At 35.1% G+C, this 24760-nt stretch overlaps 1 protein-coding gene across 19 annotated transcripts in view; it reads right to left on the bottom strand.

Annotated features, from left to right (window-relative positions):
* Positions 1-24760, bottom strand: part of GULP1 (GULP PTB domain containing engulfment adaptor 1) — a 254972-nt gene that overhangs the window by 37849 nt on the left and 192363 nt on the right. For all 19 annotated transcript variants that reach the window (XM_032406429.1, XM_032406438.1, XM_032406456.1 and 16 more), the window contains 3 exons: positions 14143-14214; positions 7948-8046; positions 3751-3888 (listed from right to left, as the gene is read on the bottom strand). In XM_032406429.1, the coding sequence (XP_032262320.1) occupies positions 3751-3888; positions 7948-8046; positions 14143-14214 (309 nt within the window). The remainder of the gene's footprint in view (positions 1-3750; positions 3889-7947; positions 8047-14142; positions 14215-24760) is intronic.

Raw genomic sequence — 24760 nt, forward strand, 5'->3', positions numbered from 1 at the left:
AAGTGTTTCTTCAAGGCTGTCTTCTTTTTCTTCTTTTTTCTATCTTTCCAGGACTCTGATGACACATAAATGTTACCTATTTTGTTATAGACTCAGAGATCCCTGAAGTCCTGTTCTCTTTTTATATTATTGTGTGTGTGTGTCTGCAGTGTGTATGTGTTGTGTGTCGTATACATGTGTGTGCATGCATATGCCTATTATCTCTGTGCTGTTTAAATTGGGCATTTTGTAATCTCTCCTTTTTCCAGGTCACTAATTCTTTCCTCTGTCCTCTCCATTCTGCCACTGAGCCCAGATACTGAGTTTTCAGTTGGTTATTGTAATTTTTCAGTTCTAATATTCCTAGTGGCTTTTTCTTATATCTTCTATTTCTTTGTTTAGATTTTCTATTCCTTTGATAAAATTTTGTACTTTTTAATTTGTCTCAAGAGTGCTTGTAATTGTTTATTTTACCATTCTTTTTATGATGGCTGTTTAAAAATCTTTGGTAATTCTAGTATCTCTGTCATCTCAGTGTTGGAATCTACTGGTCATCTTTTTTCATTTAGTTTAACCTCTTCCTGTTTCTTTATATGATGAGGGATTTTCAACCAAATCTTGGATATTTTAGATATTAAAGACTCTAGAAATTATTTACACTGTGTGTTTTAGTGGCTTACTATGACACCATTCCAGTAGGGGAATGGGAATGGAGAGCACTACCTCATTACTGCCTGGTGGGGTAGAGGTTCAGCTTCCACATTTGGCCTCTCTTCATTACTGCTTGGCAGGGCTGGGTACTCTAGCTCCTCATTGTCACCATGGAGGGAGGGAGACTCATTAATACAACATGAAACTGTTTATAAAGTAGTGAATTTCCCGTCTTGTGACATACTATGATTGGTTTTATCAATCTTTCAAACTTTCAACAATTTCACAGAAGCACTAAAAAAGATACAATGAGTAGATAAGACAAAGGCCCCAATAAGAGTGGATGGGCTCTGGAACAGGTCACAGTTACAAAAGTAATATAGCATGATGGAACCAATGCTACAATGGTAATCTAAGGTCTTAAATTTTTAATCCTGATTCTGTTACTATCTAGCTTTGTAAACTGATAAACTTACTCAACTTTTCTGGCCTTGGTTTTATAAAGAGGAAAGAGTTTTGCCAATTGGGCCATTATTTATTTTCCTGTTTTAATCCTCCATGATAAGCTACTTAAAATGAGAATTCAAGATTAGGATGGCATGTCAAAAGTTCTACATACATATCAAATCAATTTTATAAATATAGTCCTTATTATAATTAGAACAAATAAAACTTTGAGGTGAAATGATATAATGAAACTTTGAGGAAACATAGCCTCTTTGAGCTCATGAAAGTCATGCATGCTTATAGCTGAAGAAGTAACTTGGACCTCTTTTCAAAGGCCAGACTTCCATATACCTGCAGCAGAATCACTTGGTGAACTTGTTAAATACAGATTTCCTGAGATCAAGCCCCAATCAGTATGAACTTATTTTTTGAAGTAAAAACCAAAGAGCCCTCTTTATGTATATTATATACACTAATAGTTGTGAGCCACTGCTTTAGGCTTCAAGAAATTATTTTCAACACTCAAGAAAAAACAGCTAATATGCTATATCCAAAGAGAATAATGGGTCAAGGAATTTAAATTCTTGAAATCAATTACTAACAATTATGATTAGGGTAAAACAGAGTTTATACTTTTGAAATAATATAACCATGCAGGGACTCTGACAAGCTTATGTTTTAAATAATCTAATAAATTTGGATGGAGATCAAATAAAAACACGTGACACAAAACTATAACAAGGCTAATATTTATAATGAATTCTAATTATGAGTATTTCAAAGGACCCCAAGGCCATTTATTTCTATGTGTAAAGCAAGAAAGAAGGACAACTGAGTTTATTGCCTGGTATAAGTGGTAAAAGGTTATTATATCTTACACATAAAAGATATTCAACAAATATCAACTTTCATATTCTCAATCACATAGAGAAAAACATCTGCAAATGATCATGGTTAAGAAACACTTGGAATATTAAATATAATGCATTCACTAATAGGATAAATTTCAAAAACAACTAGAACTTTATATAAAATGTCTTATAGGGGCACCTGGGTGGCTCAGTTAGTTAAGCGTCTGCCTTCGGCTCAGGGCATGATCCCAGGGTCCCAGGATTGAGCCCTGCATCCAGGCTTTCTGCTCAGTGGGGAATCTGCTTCTCCCTCTCCTTCTGCCCCTCCCCCGCTCCTGCTCTCACGCTCGCTCACTCTCTCTCAAATAAATAAAATCTTTAATAAATAAATAAATAAATAAATAAATAAATAAATAAATGCCTTATTGTACATATAACATTGTCATATGGGTGAGCATATTTTTCTGATGAGATGTTCCATAATGTTCATCAAATCCTCAAAAAAGTACCATGATATCAAGAGCTTAGCACATTAGTTTGTATTTTTAGAGCATTATAGCTTAAAAGATACATATAATAACTTGCTCTTTGTAAATTTTTCTATATGGTCCTTTTTTCTATAAGGAAAAATTCATTGAGCATCTATTGTTCACCTAATGCAGGAGTTACATGGACAAATCAAAAAGGTAATTTGCTTTCAAGAAGCTCACATACTGGGGCGCCTAGGTGGCTCAGTCAGTTAAGTGCCCAACTCTTGGTTTTGGCTCAGGTCATGATCTCAGGGTTGTGAGATCAACCCCGTACCAGGCTTTGACTCAGTGCGAAGTCTGCTTCTCTCTCTGCCCCTCCCCCTGCTCATGCACTCTCTCTCTCAAAAATAAATAAATAAATCTTTATTTAAAAAAAAAAAAAGCTCACATACTGGAACGAGAGGAATAAATTATGTAAGAGTGATAATAATATTAATCTTTTGCTATTTTTAACAGCAGAAAAATAAGCAAAAAAATGAATTAAGTTCTTTTTCCCGTCTAAGCCAATAATGTTGTTGAGGTTAGATGCTCTTCCTTCATTAAAGCCATTAATGGCTGCAATGTGTGCTTGGAATTCCTATCTTATGTTTTATAATAGGACGTCAGACTAGGTTATGATTAACATTAGCTTATGCTTATAATCAAGATGTAGGGTTTTCTGAAGATGCCAGATGATTAAAAGAACTATTACAGGACATAACTTTAGAATTCCCTAATTGATCTTACTTGCTGAGAACTTTAGATTACATTTGCAAGCTAACACACATGCATGCAGGCAACACTCATGCACATACAATTCTATTACCTTTCATTATATTAAGTTTTCTGAATAATGAAAATCAAGAACCAGCTTTTCAAAGTACTGGAGATTTTTTAAAGGAGCCATACAGATTTTATTTCCTGGAGTTTAAAATATTTATTTTTATCATATCCATCGTATTCTAGAAAAAAAGAAATACTCTGCTCACCATTACTCTTTGTATTATGTGATTACTAAGTCATATTTGAGATTAAAATTACAAATATATGATTATAAAAGAAATAAATGCATAACATAAGCAGGCATGACGTTCTAAGGAGAGAAATTTGCATGCAAGCTTTGTGCCCATGAACATGAGAATTCAGTTAGGGATGAAATCCTGAAGCACATTCTCATGACAGGATGAATCTATTAGTGTAGTTAAGGATTTGCAGACCTTATTCCTTTCCAAATACTTTACTAATGCCGGAAACAAGACAATTCCTGGCTTGTAAAACAGAACAAACCACCCTAAAACATCTGGCATACTTACACACTTTTCGCTGTCAAATACATAGCACAAATGTTTATTTGACTCAGAATCTTTGCATATGAAAGTGAATATCCTCTTGTCAGTTTTGTCATCTGCACAAAATGATATTCTATGAAGCTGGCAATTGTGTTGGACTTCCTGTGAACACAAATGGAAATAGAGTTGAAGAGATTTTTGTCCATTTTCTGAAATACCAGCTTGTGTTAATAACATACAACTTATGACTTTAAAAGTGAAACAATCATCTGTCAAACTTCGGTTTATAATTACATACACCCAAACTTAAACAAATACGTAATGGAGATGGATCTCCCGACTCAGATTAAACTATGGTAGTCATCTCGATAGGACTTAGAGAAACACAAGCAAAATACGAGAGGATCAGAGGTGTGTGGACTTTCTGAATTGCAAGGGATCTTAAGAGACAACTACTTTAAACCCTGAAATTTTACTTAGAAGAACATCGAGGCCCCGAGAATTAAGATACTTCCACAAGGTTACAGAATTAGCAGAACCCTTTTTTACCAGAACATTTTCATTTTATCTTACTTCTTGTCACTAGCATTACAGTTTGAAACATAAATTCATCTGCACATGATTTCCTATGAAACATACTACCATTTCAACCTTAGTTTTCATATTAAATTGTATTTTACATGTCTTCATTTTGAAGGTCTACATGTCAAGCATCTAAATTACTTAATCAACCCTACTAATCAGAAAGATAAATACTGTAACTATATATATATATATACACACACACAGTTATAATTTTATATTTTTCATATATGTACATATATATTGTGTATACATATGATACACACACACACACACTATATATATATTCTATAACTACAGCATCTGTTACTACACCTTTCCAAGTTCAGGGTTTGATGTGTCAGTTTGATGAGATTTGATCTATCACTCAGATTGCACATACTGCTCATCAGACTGAAAATTAATATATAAGATATACAGATAAATGTTAAGAGAATTTGTTTATAGTACTGTATTCTTTCCCTGCATACAAACCAAACGTAAGTCATCAAAGGCAAACATGGAAATTAAAATGAGGAGGTATACTATATGACTGTAACATTTTTGTCATTACTAGATAGCTTGATCCACCCATTTCAACAGCAGGAAGGAACAATGCCAAAAAGAGGGGCTCAACTTACTGAGGCATCTGATGAGGACATCTTCCTTTTCTTGTGGTTAGTGCTAAGATGGACAATGGCCACATTTGTCTGAGACTATCCTTCTCCTATACTTTGATTGACCAGTCTTTTTCTTGCTGACATTTTTTTGTGTGTGTTAAAGTTAATACAGTCAATCAAACAATACCATTCAGCCACACTGAAGCTCCCAAGTACTGACAGCAGGTATACACCAGTTTATTAACTGCATAATCATTTTAATTATATACAGAGGAAATGTCATTACTACATAATATAGAAAAATGATTCATTTTTTTCCATTTGTAGGAGAAACTACAAGTAACATAAAAACATACCACTTACATAGGCTGGTGGTAAAATGTACACAGGCCCTCATTCACTCATCAACCAGTATGATTACAGAAAGTCTTTGGTAATGACAGTTGGGAATCATTTTAATTTTTGTTTAGATTAGCAGAGGCATCTTCCTACAAAAGAAGACTAGGAAGCTAAAACTCGTAACTTTATTTTTTGTGAATGTTTTGTTGTTGTGATAAATCTTTGTGAATTTTAAATGTAGCCCTAATTTTTGATGAGACAGGATAGACTTGGGAACACGAGCACAGTGAAAAATAATTATACTTTAACACTGACCATATTTTATTGGAGTTGGAACAAAGAATAAGTAAATCCCCAATTCACCTATACCACCTCTTTCCACCACTGCATAATCTTCATTTGAAGGACAAGTGAGAAAAGAAGAAAGGGAAAAAGATACAGAAAGAAAGATATTGGAGCCAATTGAGATTGCTTTTCACTTCTGTTTTCATCCATCCAAATGGCATAGAAAAATAGTCTATTTTCTATGAAGTCCATGTTGGATTAATAATGCATTTAAATCCTGCCTCATACACGTACATTTTACTATAAATAAATTTATTTTAGGAGCACAGTATTTTTTTCATTATGACTAAATAAAATAAACAAACCAAAATAAAATGAATGACAGATTTTGTTCTGATTCACTTAGATCTCCCCAAATAGTGGTTCCTAAATGCGTATCTGTGAACAGGCTGTATCAGAGTCACATGGGGTGGTGTTTTTGGTTTTGTTTTTTATGATATAGATGCTAAGTCTTGTTTGGCAGATTCTGAATCTGAAAGTCCTGAGGGGACTCCAGCAATCAGCATTCCCGGGAATCTCCTCGGGGTCCTGATGCTCAGCAGAGCTGGTAAAACCTTTTTTAGCTTATTTTTGTTAGTGGATTCAAAAAATGGTACATTCTATATATGCATGGAGAGTTCAGATACTCTATGTTCATATGTAATATATGGGTAAAGAGTCAGTTGCTCTCTATTCAAATGTAATATAATTGAATTAATAAGACATTTCAAAGATTTTAAAACTCCAAGACTGCTTTTCGATTTGGTAGGGATGAAAAGAGATTTTTTTTTTCCTATTGAAAGCTTGGAAAACTTATGTTTTTAGGGAAAAATTCAATTGGGTCTCTTGAAAATTAGCTATTAAGTCTAGGAAACTGAGACCTTGGGACAGGGAGGAAAAGCTTTTGTGTTACTGATTTGGGTAAGACAAAGATGTAATGCTCAAAACTCAACTGGTTAATCATCTTGAGCTGAATCCCACCTCACTGAGGTTTTGTACATGGGAGTTAGGACCGGGGAGGAGGTTACAGCTGGTAGTCAGAGTTTAGAGCACAGAGTGATATGGTTGACAGCTGTCAACGGGCAGCCTACTATTACGGAAGACTTGTTATGGGGGACTTCAGAATCACCAACTGATAACACTGAGCTGTATTTGCAGTCCCATGATCCAGCTCTCTGTCTCTTTTTTACACACACACACACACATATACACATACACACAGCACATATTAGTGTTGGTCAATTCTAAACACTAAAGAAGTTCTCTCTATCCTCTGCATTTAGTCGTATTTCAGCGCGGGTTGCCAACGGCTGCCTTCTCACTGTGTCCTCACATGGCCTCTCCTCTGTGCTTGCACATCCCTGATGTCTTTCTTTCTTTATCAGAACACCAGTTCTGGTAGAGGAAGGCCTCATTAAGACCACATGTAACCATAATTACCTCCAAGTACGGTCCCATTGGGGCTGAGGGAATTTTGGGTAAAAACAGTGAAGTCCATAACAAATCCATATTAATGAATGTGAAGCCAGAATGGGTTATATTTAAAAATTTTTCATTGGATTTATAGGGGAAAGGGCTCTTAAATACAAGAACTTTAAGTTCACAATGCATTATGGGCTGAATTATGCTGCCCCAGAATGCATAATGCTGAAGCCTTACCACCCCTCCCACACCTCAGAATGGGACTATATTTGAAGATAAGGTTTGAAAGTGCTGATGACATTAAAGTGAGCCCATTAGGATGGTCCCTTATCCAATCTGACTGGTGTCCTAATAAGGAAAGGAGATTGGACACACACAGAGACAGCAGGGGTGTGTGTGCACAGATGACCATGTGAAGAGGCAGCAAAAGGGCTGCCATCGGCAAGCCAAGGAGAGAGGCCTCAGAGGACACCAATACCGCTGTCAGCGTAGTCTCAGATTTCCAGCCTCCAGGACTGTGAGAAAATAAATTTCTGTTCTTTGAGCCACCATGTCTGTGGTATTTTATCATGGCAGCCTAGGTGAACTAATACGCACTGATTATGTCTCCAGGCAATAAGAGGCAGTCCCGAACATTTTAATAAACAACACACAGCTTTTGTCTCCTCTCATACTTAGGGAACCACACTTCACAAATCTCTTTCACAGCACACAAAGAAAAATTCCTGAAAACGAGACCAAACACTATTAAATACACTTCTATCCCAAACACAGACCACTCTGGAAGCACTCCCAAAAGTTGTTTTCCCTCCTAAAAATTCTACAGAATTTTAAATTGTCATTAACTGAGAACTAACCAGTTCCAGTTGGTAACCAATCTTATTTATTGAAATAGGAACATAACCTCAATGAATGAAAGATTAGAGTGCTTCTGACATTCAAAAAGAAGACTTACCTTTGTTTTCGGTTCTAGAATTTTTACTCCATATATTGATATTTGCAGCTCAACTTTAGGAATTTTCTGGCCTTCGGATTTCTTGATATGCCTTGCGAACTACAAATGAAAAGTTATTCAGAAAACTATAATTCTGTTTCCATGGAAAATGAACACACACACATATATATAATTAGATGTGTGTGTGTATACATATATATAATATATATTTGGAGTTTGTATTCAGTGCTGGACTTCCATTAAATAAATTATTATCCATTACAAAGTATTTTATAAACCCTGAATAGCTTCAAAATATTTAGTAATCATAGCAATCTACCATTACTAGCATTAAATTCAGATATTCAATAACCTTTTAAAAAATTTTAATACTTCTTCCATTATATTTAAACAATTATAGTCATACTAACTATTAAGAAAATGCAAACTTTGTGGGTGGATCTTTTGTTTTTAATACCTTTAGAGAACTTACAGTTCCCCAGTGCTAGATATACCATCTTTGTCATTTCTAGATACTTACTTCATTTGGTAATGCCATCCTACCCAATCAAATCAATGAATGAAAAGAGACAGATTACCATATTTAAATTGAAGTTAAGAACTGAAATAATTACCCCAGCTAAAGGACTAAGAACTAGACTCATTCTAGAATTACGAGTATCATAAAAACCTAAACATTTTTCCACCGTTTTCATAGTAATATTTATTGTAACTTCTTATTGAATTGGTAAGTGTATGCAAATGCCTGTTAGGTTTTTTTATAAAATAAAAGAGAAAATCCCAACATTCGTGCACTTTGTAAATGGGAGTTTCTGCCTCTCTCCCCTCATTGCCAGATTTAGTGGTGGAAAAAATTACAGGAGCCCAGTTAAATTTGAATTTTAAATGAAGACTTAAGACTTTTATTTTAGAATACACATCTACACTCCGTATATATGTGTACACACATATAATGCATACATGCTAGTTAGTGTAGTATGTCCCATGCAATATTTGGGACACATACTTACACTAAAATATTATTCATTGTTTATCTGAAGTTCAAAGTTGACCAAGCGTCCTGATTTTGGCAATGCTACTGTCAATGCTGCTCTGTCCCTACTTTACTTCTTTCTAGCATCCTCCTACCTTTCTTTTTAAGAAATGGGGGAGGGGGGGAAAGACTATGGAAAAAATAAGATATTTTACTCCTCTTCTAGGGCCTCAAAATATTATTTCCCTACTATTATAATGTTTTTTTAGCATATGGATCATCCTCACTTGACTCAAAATAGATTATATGTAAGGCAGGGTGGGGTTTCAGTCCTCTTTCGTATGTCGTATTTATTGGCATTGTGCATTTCTCTCTAATTTAGGACAGATGTGAGTACACATGGTATAGTTCAGTCCTAAAGCACAGAGTGGTTAAAAGCCCTTTTGTCTTTTCATGGCTTTGCACTGCCCTCAGAATAATATAATTAATGCATACACAAATGCCTTGAAGTGTCCGCCTTGCTATCCTGGGGTGGGGGAGTACAATTTATTTCATTTTGGGAGGTATAATTTTTTAGCTTGCTATCTGTCCTGTTTGATGAATGCAGGCAGCTCTCATTTTGCATCCAGAAGTCTTAGATTCTGCACATGAACTGGACGAATTTGTGCCAGATAATTTTTTGTATGTCTTCAAGAAACATGTTTTGTTTCAGATCTTTAAAAATTATTCCAACTCACTCCCAAAGAAAGTAAGATTCAGTTTGTTTATTTTCCCTTCAGAATCTCCTTCCTGTATTGGCATAATTAAAACAATTTGGGGGTTTTCACATATGAAGGCTTACAAAATAAATCAGCGGCTTCTATCTGTCTCTGTGAATCCATCTGAGCACAGCCACTCCCATCACGGGCTGCTGCAGCAGGCTAAGCTGGCCTCCTGGATGCTGCGCTCTTCCAGAAACAAGACACTGAGCAGTGGCTCTTGTTTTTCCACATCTGGCCACCACCATTCCTGCGACCTCTTCTAGTTTCCCAAAGTCTGTCACAGAACAACCACTAATACTAAACCTCATTGAGTAATTTCTTTCCTACCACGAAAAAGAAAAGAAGAAATCATGTAAGAAATGAAAAAAAGGAAAAAGTGGGGGCTACAGATAGAGGAAAAAAACAAAACAAAACAAATAGGAGAGGAAGGAGGGAGGAAAACGAAAACAAAATAATGAGATAAAGAAAAAGGAACAAAATATCTGATGTAGGGGCTTTGAGATCTTTTTCTCTGCTTCTTATCAAGATGAAGTAATTGTGCTCAAAAGAGATTTATAGGTCATCCCATCCAATACCCTGGTCATAAAATGGGCTTGTAGCAGTCAGGGTGAGAATCTAGTTTTGCAGCTACCCACTAAATAACTCTTTTCTTTTGCACAACACATTTTCTACATTAAAAATAATAATAACAATAAACTTCCCAGTTTTACTTTCATGTATATCAAGGCTTATAATGGCTATTGGCTTTGATTGTTGCACAGTGGTTGTAAACAATGATGCCTAAGGTTATATTTGCTCAATCTGTATTTTAAACAGAATATTCTCACTCCTGTCCATTTTTTTCCTGAAATCAAAGTTACTGCATTATAGTTTGCATGTCCCCTCCAACTCAGTCTGTTTTGCTAACTCAAAGTCTGATAGACCTCTTAACTGTGTTCCAAAATACTTCTAATTCACATGTTGAAGACTGCTTGTCATTCTTACTTACATTATATTCTTTTGTCTCCCTATTTACTACTTGAATGTTAATGCTTGAAGAGCCTTTTTTGCGAATTTCTTTCCATTTTTGCTTCAGTGGATTCATTTCTCGGGTCGTCTAGATAGTGATCTACCATCATAATTTGTATATGATAATCCAATAAAAATTATTCAAAGGGGGTAAAGCCTAAGCATCCTGGAGGATATCTGGATACAGCAAACAAACAGAAACAAGCCTTGATCACCATAAAAAGATGGGGAAAAATGAAGTATTACTAGAAATTCATAGTTAAGTATACGTCACTAGTGAGAACAGCTAAAGAAAATTTCTTACAGAGAGCACTACTGGGTTTCAATAGCACAATCACACGATTTCTATTTATTTCTCAGAGGACTTTAAAAAGATGAAATCTAAGTACACTGCTGGGGGAATATACATTATTAGGAAAGAAAACCAATGAATTTATTAGTGTGAGTCAAATATTCAGAGCTATTCTTCCTCTGTGGCTCTTACAAATTGTTAATTAAGCATATTCCTAGGAATCAGCTATGTATGTATGTATGCATACAATTAAATTAAGCTCTAAACACTTTATTAATTAAATAACTGGTTATGAACACAAAAACAGTGTTATGCTACACAGAGAGAGTGAGGTCGAATGGAAAAAGACCAAGATTAACAGAACTCAGCGGCAATTCCCAAGGCCTCCTTCACTGAGGGAGCTTCACGTAATTTTAATTTAGCTGTATTGGGGTGAGGGATCTCTCCTCTAAAACTGGGATCCAGGAATGCTGCTCCCCTGCTTACCTCCCAGGGAAACTAAGAAGTTTTGGACCTACATATCAATATTCATCCACATGTAAACATCACAAGCAAACTGTTTATAAAATAGATTGTATCCTCTGACATTTGTACTAGTTGTATAAATAAAAATAAATAAAACACTATTAAAAATGAAATTCATTACAATAACAATACTATTAAATATACAGAAGTTGAAAGGGTTTTTAAATTATTACATTTTGGAAAATCTGGTATTTTCTTAAATCTTGGGCTAAAACATGATTAAGAAATAGAAATGGTTGAACATGATTGAGAAACAGAAAATATGTTGTTGTGGCAAATACGAAATCTGAAAGTAAAAATTTTAACACATAAAAATTATTTTAAGAAAAATTTATAAACTATAAATTCTCTACAAAATGATAGAAAAGTTGTATGTAACAAAATCAAAACTTTAAAATTTTTCTCAAAAAATAATCAGGCATCATTAAACACAGAAGCATGAAAAAATACAAAACTGAAAATATTCTAAGTATCCATCATCTTATATTAATCCTAAATTTTAAATTCTTGTCAGAAAACAGTACAAAAAATATTGCAAAGCTTTGAAAAATGAGTAAATATAAATAAAATATTAACTTATGTGGCAAGTAAAATCAATACTGAACTATAATGGATAAAAAGGCAGTCAGAATACATATGCTTAAGAAAAATAAGCAGGAAATTAAAATGGGGGATGTGTACACAAAATAGAGTTAATGAGTTCTTTTTTTTTTTTTTTTTTTGGTAGAGCCATAGCACCACCTTCTGGCCATTTCTACATGACAACAGAATTAAAGAGGAGCCAGGGTCTACATTTCTAAAATAAATGCAAATATTTTGAAGGCTTGAATTTAGCCTCTGACCTCTGACACCAAGAAAAAATATATATATATATATATATATATATATATATATATATATAAAATTAGATAAAGAAACACTGTTTTATTTATTTTAATTTGTTTATAAATCATTACCCTTAAAAACACTTTCCTACCTACAAAATTTTTGCAATTAGCAGCATAAAGATTGCTTATTAGATAAACATTTATTCTGGAAAAAACTTGAAAAACAATTATCAAGTGAACATGCATTTTTAAACTATACTGCATACTTACTGTAAATCACATTCCTTTATTAACAGAGTACATTTCCAAATATAAAATGACATAGGAACTGCAAATACAGTCTCTCCAAAATGTATGAGAACTAGCCACTGTTTAAAAGCATTTCATTTCAAATACCTCTACATTTTACCTGGTCATAATGTAATTTAATCCTTTTGGTTTGGGATCTGAGTTGACCCAATAAAGAACCTTCTAGACATAAAGACACATTAAGTATAAATACCATTATTCTTCTATAAAAAATACTGATTGTAGTGAAGCTGGACTCATGCCGAGTTTGCAATATTTTGAACATTTAAAGAGAATCTTAAATGTGGTTCATAAACTGTGAGGCCTTTTTAATCTTTTGTTAGTGCTTAAAAATACTGACCAAACAAGGGCAAGTGTGAATTATTACCTAATGAGCAGTGGAAAGAAATGATTGCCTACTCCACTTTTTTCCCAAATGGGAGAGGTATCATCTTGAAAACTTTTAGCATATTTACTTGAAAGCATTGGTAAATTATTTACATGTAAAATGGGTAGATAAACATATTATCCATTTTACTTTCTTCCCCCAGAATACACGCCATCCCACTTCAACTGTTCTTCAATTTAAATACTCAGTAGATTCCACCTGATACGACATTCTCAAAGCAGAAAAATATTTTTTCATGTCTAGGACTTTGCCAGGCACAATCAAAGGCCTAACCCTCTTCTAAAATAACTGGATGATCTCTAAACTAAAGTTAGAGAAGGGTTATTTCTGAAAAAAACTGTGAGAATAACTACAGAGAATAACAATGAATTGTGTAAAAAAAAAAAAATAGTGGTTTATTAGATTTTCTTAATGAGATAAAGATGAGAATTCTGTTGAAGGAATTTTTCACATCTTAATATCTCAGTGAGAACAATGTCTTCTGGGATGGATGGGGTGGACTTAGAAAAACATGCTAAGATATGTGGCATCTTACAGAAAATTTTCTCAGGAAACGTGATTATGAGTATGGAGTTGCTGATTTAATGTCTCTTCTGCTCTCTTGGTCTCACCAGTTCCCCATGTCCGCTCAGGGACAAAGCCACATACTCTGGGATTGGGGCATTAGGACATCTTTAACATACGGTGTCACTGCAAAATTCTGCTTGGAATCAATCCTAATTCTACACTTTCCACTGGTGGATGTGATCTCCTTTTAGAGCTAGTTGGTACGCCATTACTAGTTTCTGGGTCAGGGCATGAGTTCACATTGTCCAAGCAAAGTAAAGGCAAGCTACTGAATGTCAACACATAGGGAACACTGCCATTTTTTGTTGTTGTTGAGCATGAGAAATTATGGACAAATAGGAAGAATGTGCCACATTCAGAAAAATAATTGTGGATTCATATTTATTTTTAAATACGTTTCCCTGATCTGGTGATATTTATTCATCTTTAACAGGACAAAGCTATTACCTGCCACAAAGCTATTCATGCTTTGAATATGCATCCATCTACTGATGACTTAAGACAGGATCAATACACTAGACATTGCTTTGGAGGGCTTTCCCTACCTTGAGTTTCCTGACAGCATCTCTCACAACTTCTGTTCCTTTAGGCTGCTCCACTTCCGTACTGCCAAGAAACTGAAAATGGCAATTTATCAGATACAGCCTTTACCCCATCGTACATCATCAAATCATTCTGAACTGTAACCTGGCGTAACAGTATACACATGGGAGGTGCCTGGGTGGCTCAGTCGGTTAAGCGTCCGCCTTCGGCTTAGGTCATGATCCCAGGGTCCTGGGATGGAGTCCCACATCGGGCTCCCTGCTCGTGCTCAGTGGGGAGCCTGCTTCTCCCTCTCCGACTGCCCCTAACCCTCCCCCACCTTGTGATCACTCCCCCTCTCTCTCTCAAATAAATAAAATCTTTAAAACAACAACAACAACAGAATACACATGGTAGGGTAGTAATGCAAACCCAAATCCTAATTAAGCAGAAGATTTATTAATTTATATTATTTTATATTATATGAGAATGTAAATATATTACTTAACCACATACAATTCCTATTATTCAAAGATTTTTTTAAAAAACTTTTTTCCTAAATATTGTTATTTATTTATTTATTTTTATTCATTTTTAAAGATTTTATTTACTCATCTGAGAGAGAGAGAGAGAGAGAGCACGTGCATGAGTGGGTGGGAGGGGCAGAGGGAGAGGGAGAAGCAGGCTTATCCACTGAGCAGGGAGCCTGACAGGGGCTCTATCCCAAGATCCCGGGATCATGACCTGAGCCAAAGGCAGATGCTTAACCGACTGAGCCACTCAGGCACCCCCTAAATATTTTATTTGAAGATTTTTATGGGAAAGAAAACTAAAGCTACTTTCATTACGTTAGAAGAAAAGGAATAAAGTTGACTTAAAAATTTAAGATTTAAAATGTATTAATAATATATAAATTATTAATTTATCTGTAAATTCAAAGCATATAAGTGTTTTTTATTTGTTACTTGATTTAAATGTCATGGTGTATTTTAAGATATTAATATGATTTAATTCAGTTCATAATTTCAAATAAGCATTTTCTTTGTTTTCCAATTATGACACTCTTATAAGTACATAACCTTTTAAAATACAAACTTTTTAAAAACTAATTACTCCATCTAAGAGCTATAAGCTAAACTACATTTAAAAATAAAACACGGATCTATGACTTTACTAAATTTTAAAATATCCCTGAAGGTTTTTAGCTAATACCTGACCTATCTACCCCACCCCCAAAAGAGAAAAAGTTTCATAATAATTACCATGTTGTAATAGACCCTCTACCCTGGAGAGATATAAGACCTCCTAAACAGAAGACCAATCTCATGAAACATGTAAGACTAATTAGAATTGAAGTATGGATATTTTATTCTATAAAATATTTCTATATAATAATAGCCAATACTCATTAAATGCAATAAGTGTATATGATTTCCCAGACTTTGTCCACATAGTACCAATTATAACACCAGAATGAGTTAAAAATTCATCACTCCTTATATAAATGCACGTGTGTGTGTGTGTGTATGCACTTTATATGAAGTAAATAAGTAGAATTTTTTTATGTTAACTCACAGAATGGAAAGGAGCAAAATAGTAATGTCAGAGTATCTTCTTATATCACATTTTATTCCTTCCTTCATTCTTGGAAAAATAACAATAATAACGACTAAGGAAATCAGAGTTTTGTTTTTTCAGAATGGGCTCTCTGTATTACCAGTGTGAGAATTACCCCGGGAACAGGTTAAAATATAACAACGCAGATGCCCTGGTCTAAAAAATCAGCACCTTCAAGGTAGGGTTAAGGGAATTATATTTCTAAAAGCATCACAGATGATTCCTTGTACGGCAGTCTAAGAAACAGAGTAAGAAAACAGTAACAAGTCAGGGGATAGCGGGGGCAGGTACAAAAAGTGACCTGAAAACACAGGTGCTAACTGCTGGTCTGCTTTCTCGTGAGCTCACGGAGGAGAGAGAGTGAGGCTCAGAAGCATTAGGGTAAAAAAAGTTTCAGTTCTCAGATTCTGTAAGATACAACAGTTCCTTTTTCTTATGTACTCAAACTATCCCAAACAACCCTACGACGGCCTACAGACGGTATCATCGGGCACTTTGGTTTGCCCAGGCATGACCTCAAGTTGGTAACCAGGCCTTCAAAAAAGACCAAAATGAATGGAGAAATTCTCAGCTTAAAAGGAATTGAAAACCTGCTTCTAAGATGTGGGACGCAGTCAAATCTATTCTTGACACCAATGGACCTGTCACATTGCTTCCGTTTCAGATCAGTGTATTCAACCCTGGCTGCGTGAAAAAAATCACACAGGGGCTTTCCACAGACCAGTGCCTACGAGTCTGATTTAATTGGTCTGGGGCAAAGCCAGGGCATCTGTGCATTTTAAAGCTCCCCAGGAGACTTTAATGTGTCACCAGGTTTGAAAGGCACTGTTTTAGATCCTCCAGAAGGGATAAAGGGTTCAAGGTGACAGGAGGAGAGTTAACACAATAGTAGCTATTTAGTTCTGAGTTAATCCATGGGATAAACTCCTGTTCTCCTGCTCCCTGAATTTATCATATCACTGAGAGATTCTCCATTAGTGAGTGGTCTAGAGTTCGCAGAAACAGGGAAACAAAAGTAAACTCTTTATTGGTAAGTGATTCTTGAACTAGAAGGAAGTGTGTCATGTGTCAGTAACAGACTGTAAGAGTTACTGGAAATATTTATGGAAGAATATTCATTTTTCAGCAGAAATGCCATGAGTCATAAGTATTATATGTAAATAGGCCCACATGGGAAAATTATGGAAGAACTCCAAGTACATTCTAAAGGAATTAACCTCTTGCAGTGCTCCAGGAACCTTTTAATATTTTTTTTTTTTTAATAGTGGCTTTAATTAAATCATCTGAAGAATGAAACACAGAGAGAAGCCTTGAATGATGGTAGGAATTAAACTGTGCAGACATCTAATATGGAGCTTGCCACTTAACCCAATTATTCTATGTAGTGTTAGATAACCTAAATGGAAATCATTTTAAAAACGAAAAGTATATCATTCGTTATAATATTTCCTGTACTTTTTAAATTATAAAAGTCATCATGCTACTTACTCAGGTTAAATAAATCATATTTATATGCATTCCCTATGTCTATATAAGATATTTATAAAACCCTTAAATATGATGCAGCATGGTGGAATAAATTCTAGGCTTGGAATCTGAAGATGTTAGAAAAGTCACTTAATGTCTGATTTATTTGACTTTTGAAAAATCAGGATAGTGATATTGCTCTTCTCTCCTTATAAAATTTTTCTGAAGATCAGTTACAATGAGATTTAAAAAAAAACACAACTCTGTAAACTATAAAGTGCTTTATAATTATGAGGGATTCCATTTCTTTATTTTTTTTTTTAATTTTTTTTTTAAAGATTTTATTTATTGACAGAGAGAGTCACAGTGAGAGAGGGAACACAAGCAGAGGGGGTGGGAGAGGGAGAAGCAGACTCTCCGCCGAGCAGGGAGCCCGATGCGGGGCTTGATCCCAGGACCCTGGGATCATGACCTGAGCTGAAGGCAGACGCTTAACGTCTGAGCCACCCAGGCGCCCCCATTTCTTTATTTAATGACTATATGGGGAAGACACTAGAACTTAGTGGATACTCTTGGTACCTGCTCAGCTCCCCTTTGATAGATCCCCATTATCAGCACTAGGATCCATCCTCTAGCTTCTGCACACTTCGCTGTTAAGAGCTCACAGTCCAGATCTTCGGAGGATTCCCTTTGAGCAATGAAGCCACTTTGCCAATACTGAGCTAGAAATGCCTGGGAGTTTTTTGCTCCCCCCGCCCCACATTACCACATTTTTTAGCTAATGACTAGTATGAAGTACAAAGGCCCAGCTCCTCTGCTTGGACATAGGGTAAACTCTGTGATGTAATGATATCATGCTGAGCTTCCCTCAGAATCAGACTGAGGTTGGGGCTTCACTTGATGCTGTACTCGTCCTTGATTTCTTCCCCTTGTCTGCCCTGCTTTTCCACACTCTTACTTTGCTCCTGGGAGCTCTGGCTTAAAATTACTTGCACCCAAATCTTTGTCTTAGGATCTCATTCTGGGAGAAACTGACCTGTTAAGACACTATTAAACACTTAATGGCTTATATTTAGGAACATACAGTCCAGCATACAAACTCAAAAATAGGGGCGCCTGGGTGGCTCAGTTGGTTAAGCGACTGCCTTCGGCTCAGGTTATGATCCTGGGGTCCTGGGATCGAGCCCCGCATCAGGCTCCCTGCTCGGCGGGAGGCCTCCTTCTCCCCCTGCTTGTGTTACCTCTCTCGCTGTTCCTGTCTCTCTCTCTCTGTCAATTAAATAAAATCTTAAACAAAAAAAAAAAACAAACTCAGAAATAATAAATGCTCTTGTTATAAGTGCTATGAAAAGGCTTGTATGCAAATTAGAGGGAGGATTTCATCTTTTTCTACTCTGCCTGGTGCCTGAAGCATAAAAGAAAAAATGGAACTCAAAATCAAGCCATGGCCAAGAGATTAATCCATCCCATACCAACTGAGTTGTTAACTAGCTGGAGGAGTTGAGTTCCAGAATCACGGGGCCCCAAGCAGCTGCCATGGTTCAGAGGGAGGTGAAAGAGAATAATGCTGCCAATAGGAAGAAGGTAAGTGTTCCAGGAAATGCCAAAGGGAATCAGAAAATTTTGATCATTAATATTACTAATTAGGGTTGTCAGATTAGCAAATATAATTATAGATCCTGCTGTTGGTGGGAATATGGTACAGCAGCTCTAGACAATAGTTTGGTAGTTTCTTTTAGAATTAAACATGCACTTGTCGTAGGATACAACATCTGCACTTTGGGGTACTTTTCCCAAAGAAATGAAAATTTATGTTCATGTAAATATTCTGTGCACTGATGTTCAAAGTAATCTGTTTGTAATAGCCAAACACTGGAAACAACCCAAATGTCCTTCAGTGAATTAACAGTTAAATTGTGATACATTTATACCAGGGAATACTACTCAGCAATAAAAACCAGTGAATTATTGATACACACAACAACTTGCATAGATCTCAAGGAAATTAAGCTGAATGGAAAAAAAAAAATCAATCTCAAAAAGTTTTTTTCTGTTAGGTATTTACCTAAATGAAAAATACAGGGTTTTTTTTTGTTTGTTTGTTTGTTTGGTTTTTTGTTTTGTTTTGTTTTTTTGTTTTTTAGCATTCTCTCAAAAAAATGGGACATTGGTATGTTTAACATTTTAAACTGAGTAAAAATAATCGCTTTTATAATTTAGCAACTTTATGTTTTAGCTCCTCCATGTGGCAGGAAAAAGCAATGATGAGAAGAGAGCATAATGTATCAGACTGTTTTTGCTTTATACATGTAGATTCAGGGTATCATTTTTCAGTGTGGCAAAGAGCAAGAGAAAGGTTATGTGTTCTGTTGCAAGTGGTAATGATTGGTGGCATTTTTTCTCACTTTAAATATTTAAAATTTCATCAATTATTTTTCTCCATAGTCACAAACAGGCAACATTCATTTCAGTACACATTTTTTTTAAGAAAGATCAGGAATTAGACCTTACATAAGTACAAGTACCTGTCTTTCACAATTGTGTGCCTATGCTTTGAAATGCTACAACAAAATGTTTCCATTTTATTATGAATAAACATTGATATTTTAACAGTAATGCACATTCACTGTTGGGAATTTAGAAACTATAGAAAAATGTATCAATGAAAATAAGCATCAGCTTTTATCTCATAACCAAGAGGTAGCTATTATTTGAAAATATTATCTTTTAAATTCATGTTACAATAAAAGTAATCAGCCAATGACAATATTGGACAAACTTATGAAAACAAACAAAACCTCCTAAATTTCTAAAAATGACTGATCTATTTATTTACTGGGCATTATTGTGTGTGCATGTGTATTTAAATTTTTACTACCAGCCAAATTGTTAAGAGTTGAGATTGAAACATTAAATATGACTCCTAAGCAATATGGACAGATAAGAAAGACATAAAAGACAAAAAGGGCATTTAGAATATATTAGACTGTAGGAAGTCAGATGACCTAAAAATCTTTTCTGTATTCTTAGTCTATATATTGAAAGGTATGCCAACATGGCACGTATCTTCCACAAACTATAAAATATCTTTGCAAAATCTTCTATAAAAGCTTTGACAAATACAGAGAAAATTTTTGATAGTATAAAGCTAATTATATACTCATATACTAAGCTAATATATATACATATAGCCTATGCATCTCTCTGCTCAATGCATTTGAATACTCAGCAGATGCACTCTCAACAGGTATTTTAGAAGCTACAGTCTGTTAAAATTAAAACCAAAAATGTCATCAAATATATAGACTTCTCAAATTAAAATGCTATTAAGATATTTCACTTCCACAACTAATTTTTAATTGATTAAAATGATACAGACTTCTCTTTTAAACTAATCTCAAGTAATGCCTGTATTGTTTCTTCCAGTTCATTCATTGTATTCCATCATACCTACAATAAGCATTTTGCAAAAATGTGTGAAAGTTTGAGGATTCCATCTTCATTTTCGGAGACTGATATTTTTTCACATGAAAAGCTGCGCAGTTTTATGACTTGCTTCTTTGCCAGTAGAGAGCAGTGTTGCACATCACATGGGTTCATTTATAATACCAGTTTTACTTGCTTCCTCAAATGTCTTTAAGATCACTCTATGAATAAAGTAGGGTTTTTTAAAATGCCAGATAAATAACAATTAAAATAATTAACTAAAGAGTTATAAGTTTAATTGCTATGAAATCTGACACTATTTAACATATGAAAGAGCTAGTTTATGACAGAAATATATGAAATACGCTTTACTTATATCAAATCCAAAATATGCCAATTTTATGTAGATAAGATGTTCTTTATATAAATACTTTAAAATATTAAGGGAAAATAATTTCTACTTTTCACAACATAAAAGATTTATCTAATGTTAAGGTTAATAAATAATTGGCAGATAATGACCAATGGATATTCTAAATACAGAATAAAATAAATGGGCATGTCTTTATCTTTATAACCAAGGTTGCAGAGCCTCAAATAGAATAGGGCTAATTTTCTTGGCATTAACTTCACTGCATATGTGTAAAAAAAAAAAAAAAATGTACTTAAACCTTCTAGCTACTCAACTGCACCCAGGAGATAAGCCATATAGGAGTAAGCCAATTTAATTTTATAGTCTTTATTTGGCTGACTTGCCATGTCACTATGCCAAGCAATGCAGGAAAAAAAAACATTTTTAAAAGGCACATCAAAACATTCAATTGCTAACAAAGGGTCAGAATCAATCAGATTTGAACCTATTACTTAATCACCAAAACCATAATCCTGAAAAAAAAAATTAAAATAGATCCACCAAAAAGAAAGGTTATACTTTAAACTAAATACTCTGAAGGTTATCCTTTAAAGGAGGGCCAGGAAATTTTGATGGAGAATAAAAAAAAAATACTGAGCTCAGCATTTAAAAACTCTACATTTTATATTTGATTTGATATTGGGTTTCTCATTTTATGATGGCAACTTTCTATTAAATTATTTCTGTTCCTCTTTTACATGGATATTGAGTGTATCATTTTCATAGGCTCTTGCTTTTAAAATGAGAGTTCTGAGTTTAAGCCAAAACAAACCTACTGGCTACCACAAGAAAGTATGGTGGTCAAGGGTCTCCCAAACTGAGCTCTGCATCCCATGGGCACAATAAGCTGCATGAAGTTTTTGTCCTGTCCCAGAGGCACCTCCTCAGTCAGACTTCCTTCACAGCTGAGAAGTGAAACAGGCAAAGTGAAGTCAGGGCATTCACTTGTATTGTTATAAATAGTATTACAAAAATAAACCAATCTATACAGAGAACCAAAACCATGGGCTTTGGAGACAGACGGACTTCACAATCCACCTTCTTATTAGAGAACCACTCTAATGGGGACTGTGGACTGTGTGGTTATGGGCTGTGGAGATACTCCCATTCAACTCCCATTATTTTAGGGATGCGAAACTGAGGACCAGGAAGTTGAAGTGTCTTCTCAAGGTCAGGAAGCTTGTTAGTAGCAGAGATAGGGCTAGGATTCCAGCCTTCCTAATTTTCAGACACATGCTCTTTACTTACCTTAAATAAAACAGAAACACAATGAAAGATAATATAGTACAATGGGCATATATTACTCATTTATGCCACATCCATTTGGCTAATTAAAATTTATATTGTATGTTCTTTCTACTGTGAAATATGCTTAAAATCTAAAGGTGTTAAAAGAATATTTGGTTGGCTTTACAGTGAGGTAACCTGAATTTCCAAATACCATTTATTTACTGAGACTCTCAGAGACTCAATTTCATCATTCATAAAATGGGGATAAATTCATAGTGTTTGTGTAAGAATTAAATGAGAAAATGCAACCAGTGACTGAAACAGAGTGAATATTCACTGAATTTAGGCTTAGAAATTAAATTAAGATAACAAAATGGCCACAACAAGCAAATAGTCAACCCACCCATAGTGGCTGTGAAGTAAGGAAGAAAAAAACCTATTTTAAGCCACCAGTATTTGGATTTTGGCTCTTGAAGCTGCTACAATTCTTAACCAGCACATAAGCAGGTTTTTGGTTTGTCTCTAAATTTTATTGGTTATTTTCAAACATTTATTCTTCCTAATTCTCACTGTAATTTAATTGTAATTCTCATTGCAATCTAATCAATTATATAAAACTTGAGACAAGTGAGATTTTTAGAATATCTATACATGATATGCCTGTTTGTGGATGCTTTATCTATTTTCAGGAAGGCTGAGTATTTTTCTTCCTATTTGCTTTATACTTTGGGGTTTAAATAAGGTTTTTAAAATTCTATTTACCACAAGTTATTGCTACTATAGGAAATACCCTGTATCCAGTCAGCTTACCAAATTATCCTCTCAAGCACAGTAGTTTTATTTTTTAAAATTTGAGTCTACTGGAATATAATTATCAATAAAGAGAAATACATTTCCTTTTCTTTCCCGATATTGTTACCAGTTACGTCTTTTTCTTTGCTTATAAAACAGTAAGGAATAACAGTGGTAGTTAAGTATTCACTTTTTTTTTTACGATTTTTTAATTTATTTTTTGACAGAGAGACAGCGAGAGAGGGAACACAAGCAGGGGGAGTGGCAGAGGGAGAAGCAGGCCCCCCGCAGAGCAGGGAGCCCCCCAGGACCCTGGGATCATGACCTGAGCTGAAGGCAGACGCTTAACGATTGAGCCACCCAGGCGCCCCTAAGTATTCACTTCTTATTCTTCAATTTCATGGAACTTACTAAAGCTTTTGGCAATATATTATACTGCCTATTATTTTACTTCAGGTTTAAACTTCGACAAAGTAATTGCCTCAAATCTGCTTGTGTTCCTAAACTCTTCCGACAAAGAATATATTTCTCTGGAGAAGCCCCTACTATTTCAAGAATCCTCACCTCTTTCCTGAGCTAAATTTATCTCTTTCTCTCCCTTTTGGAACAATCATTCTTTAAAACCTCTAGTACCCCTCCTACTTCAGGGAATAGTGTTCCCGGGACTTCCTCTCTGAGAAACTGTATTATCATTATTATTATTATTATTATTATTATTATTATTTCTATATCTTAATCCATTTCAAAAATATTTGTTGTACAGCATCTAATTTCAGGTACTGTCCTAGACCAGGAGTATAGCAGCAAACAAAACAGACCAAAATCCCTGACCTACTAATGCTGCTGTAGGCTCTCCCCTTATTCCCAATGACCAGAGAGGGTGCCTGTTTTCCCAAAGGTTCTTTTGTTCCACTCTTCCTAGCTAGACCCTCATTATTTGAGTACAATCAAAATAGACTACCACAAGAAATCTGTAAATACGATAACTGTCACAGTAATTCTGGCTCTAAGTGACCAGTTTGTTTTAAAATCTTAAACCATTTTGAAGAAGACCTCATCCCAAGCGGAGCAGAACATCTCCTTCACACTTGAGTATCACAGAAAATGACTGATCACATTAAGAGATTGTACAACTCAAACTGCTGTCCTCATTTCTTTAAAAGGGGAAGAAAATCTACTTTTCAGATCATGATAGGTTGTGCATAGCTCTTCTGCATGAAAAATGAGTGTGGGCTAACAACACTCCTGAAATGCAGATGTATTTATTTCTTTCAACAGACTTACTGTCAATGGTTAATATGGCCTGATTAATTTTGTGAGGCACGGCTGCATGCAGAACTTTCCTTAGGGTGCTATAAGGGTGCAAGCAAAGAACACTGGATCCTTGCTCCCCGGGGTTTCCTCTCCTAGAGTTAGAGTCAAATACATGCAAGGAAAGACAAAACAAAAAAACCAAAACCAACAACAGACAGAACTGAGAGATCTGGAACAGACTGAAACAAGCTTAACGCCAGTGACTATGAACGTACTGTTCTCATTTCCCTTGGGTCCCCCCAGAAGCACTAATGAGAGGGCACCTTCTTTTATTCAACAGCTGTTTACTGAAGACCTACTATGTGCCGGGCACTGTTCCAGGTTCTTGGATACAGTAAGAAGCAGAAAAGGCAAAGATCTCTGCGGAAGTGGCTTAGTGGAAC

The sequence above is a fragment of the Phoca vitulina genome, unplaced genomic scaffold, assembly GCF_004348235.1.
Source record: "Phoca vitulina isolate PV1807 unplaced genomic scaffold, GSC_HSeal_1.0 scaffold1, whole genome shotgun sequence".
NCBI classification, from domain to species: Eukaryota; Metazoa; Chordata; class Mammalia; order Carnivora; family Phocidae; genus Phoca; species Phoca vitulina.